The 5,625-nt window shown below is 48.8% G+C and overlaps 1 protein-coding gene and 1 non-coding gene across 2 annotated transcripts; both read left to right on the forward strand.

Moving 5' to 3' along the window:
• Positions 1 to 96: 96 nt before the first annotated feature.
• On the forward strand, positions 97 to 3,045 carry RPS20 (ribosomal protein S20). Its single transcript, XM_063393832.1, has 4 exons — positions 97 to 250; positions 1,504 to 1,603; positions 2,331 to 2,404; positions 2,822 to 3,045. The coding sequence occupies exons 1-4, from the start codon at positions 248 to 250 to the stop codon at positions 3,002 to 3,004; spliced, it is 360 nt and encodes a 119-aa protein (XP_063249902.1). The 5' UTR covers positions 97 to 247; the 3' UTR covers positions 3,005 to 3,045.
• LOC134563417 (small nucleolar RNA U54) lies at positions 2,189 to 2,252 on the forward strand. Its single transcript, XR_010083368.1, has one exon. It is a non-coding gene; the product is annotated as a small nucleolar RNA U54 (small nucleolar RNA).
• Positions 3,046 to 5,625: the final 2,580 nt, after the last annotated feature.

A 5,625-nucleotide genomic window follows, 5' to 3' on the forward strand; every position in this document is an offset into this window, starting at 1 on the left:
TCGCCACCGGCCGGGACTGCAGGGCCCCCATCCCCGCAGGAAGCGGAGCCACGCCGGCTTCCGCGCCCGGCGGGCGGGTGAAAGGTCCCGCAGCGCCCGGATGGAGGCGGCGCCTCTCGGCTATATAAGCGCCCGTCGCCGCCGCGCCCGCCTCTCCGCGCCGCCGCCTCCTGGCTCACCGCTGTTCGCTGGGCCCCGCGCCGCCCGAGCCCGGGAATAAGTCGGTCAGGAAGGCTCCGCTGCCGCCATGGTGAGGCGGGGGAGCGCCGGGGGCGGGGGGAGCGGGGCCGCCGCGCCGGCCCCGCCGCGTGGCCGCCGTGCCCGCCCGGGCGGTGCGGGCCCTCGGCCCCGGCACAGCGCGGCGCGGTGCGCGGAGGGCCCGCGGTGCTGGGGCCGCTCCCGGAGCTCGCCCTGAGCCGGCGGGCAGGGAGGGCGGCCTGCGGGCCCGGCAGTGCCGTTCTCTTCGGGAGCGGCACCGCGGGGAAGCGCAGGCGGAGGGGAGGCGGCCGCAGCCCGGCGTGAGCGGTGCTGATCCGGCCTCGTGTCGCGGCCCTTACAGGCGGCCCTGTTAGGGGACGCGGTCAGTTAATGCGGCAGGTAGCGCCTCATGGGCAGTGTGACATCCCGCGTTCCACAGAATCAGGAATAGGTCAAGCTGAAAGGGACCACAGTGGGTCATCCTAGAGCACATGGCACAGGACTGAGTCCAGACGGCTCTTGAATATCTCCAGGGAGGGATACGCCACACACAGATTCTCTGGGCAGTCTGGTACAGTGTTCAGTAAAGAAGTTCCTCATGTTCATGTGGAACTTCTGTGCATCAGTTTCTGCCGGTTGTCTCCTGTCTTACTGGTTGGCACCACCGAGAAGAGCCTGGCTACGTCCTCTAGGGAACCCCCCGTTTATATTTTTATAGAGGCATATGTATATATATTTCATTCCTCTTAAGACTTTATCCATATTTTTACTCCTGTTTCATCAGCTCACTTAACTCGCATTCATGCCCCATTATTTGCAAGTGTTTAATTGCTTAAGCTCCTCGAGTAGTTTCCTGAATGGGCAAATTAGTCTTTCTGGTGCCCCTTTTTTCTTCTCGTGGTGTGAGTTGTTGAAGGTTCTTGATCAAGTCTTTGCTACTTCATTTGTGGTGAGATTAAGCTGTAAGATACATGAAGACTGATTTTTTTTTTTGAGGAAAAGCAATGTTTGTGCCAGCTGTATATAGGCAAACCACGGAAGGTGTGCTTGTGTGCTTGCAGCTTCCCACCCTGAGATGCAGTTAGACGCGAAAAAATTGCTTTTCCTTAGAGTTAGGACTTTGCCCTTTCATTCTCTTCCCATTATTTCTACCATGCCCTTCAGATAGCTCTTCTAGTCAGTGCTGTTAAATAGTCCCATGGCTGAATTGTTCTTTACACTTTAGAAGTCTGTTTCTAAGAGGCAGTGGATAGTGTTAGCTGGTGTTCACTGTAGGGTCTGATATTTGTAACTTCAACATTTTAGGCGTTTAAAGATACTGGCAAAGCACCTGTGGAACAAGAGGTGGCGATTCATCGCATCAGGATTACTTTGACAAGTCGCAATGTAAAATCACTGGAGAAGGGTGAGTACTGCTCTGCTTTCCTGGGTAGCTTGTCAAGTAATGAATAATAGGTGCCATGGCAAAATAGGATGTATTGAAACCAGTTGTAATTAAAGATGTTACTGTTTGCTTTTTTGTATGTGCCTTGGCTCGCAAAGCCAACCCAAAGTGCTTCATACACCAAAAAGTAAATGCTGATTTAATTTTTAATAAAAGTTTTTGGGGTTTTCATTATGCAGAAAACTTATGTCATAATGACTAATGTAAGAGAGTGCAGGTTCTTCCCTTTAGTTCTTATGGGGAATTTTGCAGTAGTTATCACATTTTAAATGTATAAGAACTGAAAGGCACTGGTTTATCAATATTTTGTCATTTGTGTTATGAAAGAGTTTAGTATAATGTTCTTTGAAAAAACATTTAATCTTGTTTAGGAACCAGCTTTGCCAGTGTTTAATCATATAATAAAAATGTAAAAAATAGCTACTACATGCAGGATCTTCAGGCTGCTAACAGCTTAAATATGGTTTGAACTTGTAGTAATGGCTTTTGCTTACTGTTGCACCATGATTTGCTCATCGTGTCACAACGCTTCCAGTTGTACGTGGTTGGCTATGAGGATAATGCTTGAAATGAATGGCAGTGATCACTCATACGCTATTCTGAGCCAACTTCTTGTTTAAAATACTTGCTTAAAAAATCAGGCAAGTGAAATAGCTGCAAACCTGACCTATTGCATATCTTTTTTCAGTCTGTGCTGACTTGATCAGAGGTGCTAAGGAAAAAAACCTGAAGGTGAAGGGACCTGTTCGCATGCCCACCAAGGTACTTGACATGGTTTTCCTGTCTTAAAAGTTGGTTTTATTTCTGCAGCTGTGTGGTTAAAATCATATTTTGTTAAAGGACAAAAGGTGACATGAAAAGCAGTGCTACTTAACTGAGGGTGACCCACTGTAAAAAGATAATTTCATAAGTTGCTTTGACACCTAGAGTAACTGTTAAGTGCAAAACATTTTGAATGAGGAAGGGGCTTTTCCATTCAATTTCTTTGAATAATGAACTCATTTTTCAATGAAATTAAATGTGTAGGGAAGGAGTGTTAACATCAGTAGACCATAACTTAATAGCTAACTTTCTAAAGGCATAGATACCATACAGTATTTGTAGGTGACCATCTCTTTAGAAGATTGTAGCTTACTCCTCTCAGTGCATCAGCTAAATACCTGGTGTTTGGCTTTCCAGACCCTGCGGATCACTACCAGGAAGACGCCCTGTGGTGAGGGTTCCAAGACCTGGGATCGCTTCCAGATGCGCATCCATAAGCGGCTCATTGACTTGCACAGCCCCTCGGAGATCGTCAAGCAGATCACTTCCATCAGCATCGAGCCAGGCGTAGAAGTTGAAGTCACTATTGCCGATGCCTAAATGGTGGTCATCCTTGAATAAAGTTGATTTACAAATTTTCATCACTTGTTTGTTTTCTTACTTGTGCCAAGAGATAGTTCTGTGGTGGTTTTTGTGAAGAAGGACAACCCAAACCACAGTCAGAATGCTGTGTGAGAGGACTGTATATTTAAGGAAGAATATGCTAGCTGTAAAATACCAGGAAAACTAAACTTGGGCATCCTGGATTCAGTGGAGGCTGGCTACCATATGGTTGTGCAGCGCTTTATGAAATATTTTTAATAATTTAAGGGTTTGATTTTGGCTGGAATGTTAGTTTATGCACAGACAAGTAACTGCATTAAAATTGATTTTTAGGTAAAATTATCAAGTTTTCAATTCTTGGTTCTGGCTGTGCAAGACTGAACTAACGCTTAGTTTATTTGGATTTATTTTTTTTCCCATGTGTGTTACAATCAAAGGATCCTGGGGGTGCTAGTTATAAAACTTCATAATTTGTGATGAACACATTGAATTTACAAGATTATTCTTTTGACGTGCATATACAGTCACAAAACTGAACTATGGAACTACCCAGTTGTCTTTTCAGGTATTGATTTCCATAGATGATATTAGTGCTAAGAGTAATGCTCATGTGTAAGCATCAAAAGAGCCATTTCTATTGAGTTTAAGTCTCTCAAAGGAACTGTGATTAATTCTTAAACCAACAACCAAAGCCCAGAGTTAGAGACAACCGTTTTGTTTAATCCATTAAGGATCGGATTGATGCTTCTGATTCAAGCATAGGAGAGAACCTGAATTTTAATTAAAACAAGCGGTGGTTGTTCTCTGCAAGCAGCTTCAAGACCTGTTTGCTAAGACCTGAAACTGTCCAAAGCCTAAGCTTTCTTACTCAAGAGGTACAAGAGGCCTTCATTTTCCTTAATTTTAAGGGCTTAGATTGATTCTGACCCTCCAGTTAGTAGGCATTAGAGCTTTGGTAGGAGGGAGGTGAGTTAATGTGAACAGATTGTGTCAACCCTACTGCCTTGAGAAACAACTATGTGAGCACAGGGGAGAACACCCACCAACAAAAAATACTTGTGTCTTTAAATCTGTTTCTGCTAATATGCCACAAATACAAGCTGCCTGACAAATAATTCTAGCTGTAGTTTTAAATTGTTTTTATTACATGGGTTGCTCTTTACAGGAATAAATGGGCAAACAAATAGTACATGTAGATAGTTTGCAGTCACTGACACAAGTTACTTGTACTCAAGTAGGCTTCTGATTGCCAGAGCAGCCCCATGACTGAGAGCACTTGGAGGGATCTAGGCACGGCTGGCTGGGTTTGACACCATTTCTGCTTTTGGCTTTCCCTGTTGGTCAAAACTGTGGAATAGTTTCGGTATCCACTTACATCTGGCTGTACCTCTGACTTCCAGGGAGCCTCTTGAACCCACCTAAATGACCTGAAGTCCCACCGATCTTCTTTCAGCTGCGGCACTTCAAGGACCAATTTCTTTTGTCTTTTCACTTGTCTCCGACTTACCCATAAACACAGATGCAACTTTACCTTTGTGTCTGGGTCCCGCACTGTGCGGAAATACTGCTGCCCGCCTACTGTGTGAACAGGCCGGCTCACACGGGAGGGCTTTACATTATTTACTGGGGGGCCGATCCCTGGCGTGTGGAAGGCGCTGGACCGCGGGCTTCCTCGGGCTCATCCCGCCTTCCCCGCGGCACGCCGTGCCTGACCTGCACACTCCCGGCTCCGCGTGACCCGCGCGTTTCGCGACTTTATTTCTTTTCTCCTTCGTTTTCTACTTCCACACCGCGGCAGTGCCGGAACGCTTACGTAACACCCCCGCTAACTTTATATAACTCGCTCGGATGGAAACATTTAGGTGCCCGCGTCTCCCCCGCCCATCCTCCCCCCTCCTCCCCCTCTGTCAGGCAGAACCAGCCCTCCTCCTCTGTCCGCCCGGCTGTCGATTCAAACCTCTTCTTTACCGCCATGCCTTATTGAGGACGATAAGCAAACCCTGCGAGTGCAGCACACGCTGCTTCGTCCCGCTCCCCCCATCCCTCCCTCCCTCTCGGGCCGCCGGCTCCACCGCCGTGCGCTGTGCGGCGGCGCCCCCTGCCGGGCCGAGGGAGCTCCGCTCGTGCCCGCCCCCCTCCCCCGCGCTCGGCCAATCAGCTCCCGCCTCCCCCCGCTCTCGACCAATCAGCGCCCGGCTCTCCTCACAAAACGCCCCTCCCCGCGCGGCCCGGCTGGCGGGTTCCCGCGCGCGCCAAGGTAGCGGCGCTGCCGGGCAGGGCCGGCAGGGCTGGGCGGCCTCGGAGCGCGGCGGCCTCGGAGCGCGGCGGGCGCTCGCTCGCCCCGGGCCTGCGGGTGGAGGGGAGCGCTGCCCAGCCGAGGCTGCTGGCACGCTTGCCCTCGTGTGTTTGCTAGTGTAACCTGCCAGGTGTTTGGGTGGATTTTGTTGTTGTTGTTTTGGTTTGTTTTTGGTTTTAATTAAAGTTCGTACTCCCCGAACTTCTCTAGATAACCCCGTCTTCTGCGGAAGTGCTCGTTTATATACGAGCTGGCCCCATCTTTGTTATGCTCCATATGTATTTTTGTCCGTTCTCTGAGAAAATGATGGGCTTTTTTTTTT

This window comes from Prinia subflava, chromosome 1, assembly GCF_021018805.1.
Source record: "Prinia subflava isolate CZ2003 ecotype Zambia chromosome 1, Cam_Psub_1.2, whole genome shotgun sequence".
NCBI classification, from domain to species: Eukaryota; Metazoa; Chordata; class Aves; order Passeriformes; family Cisticolidae; genus Prinia; species Prinia subflava.

Excerpts from the sequence above, each read along its gene's own strand:
- RPS20 (XM_063393832.1), top strand. Across the intron at positions 1,604-2,330 it reads TGTAAAATCACTGGAGAAGG|TCTGTGCTGACTTGATCAGA; the intron begins GTGAGTACTGCT and ends ATCTTTTTTCAG. Across the intron at positions 2,405-2,821 it reads CTGTTCGCATGCCCACCAAG|ACCCTGCGGATCACTACCAG; the intron begins GTACTTGACATG and ends TTGGCTTTCCAG.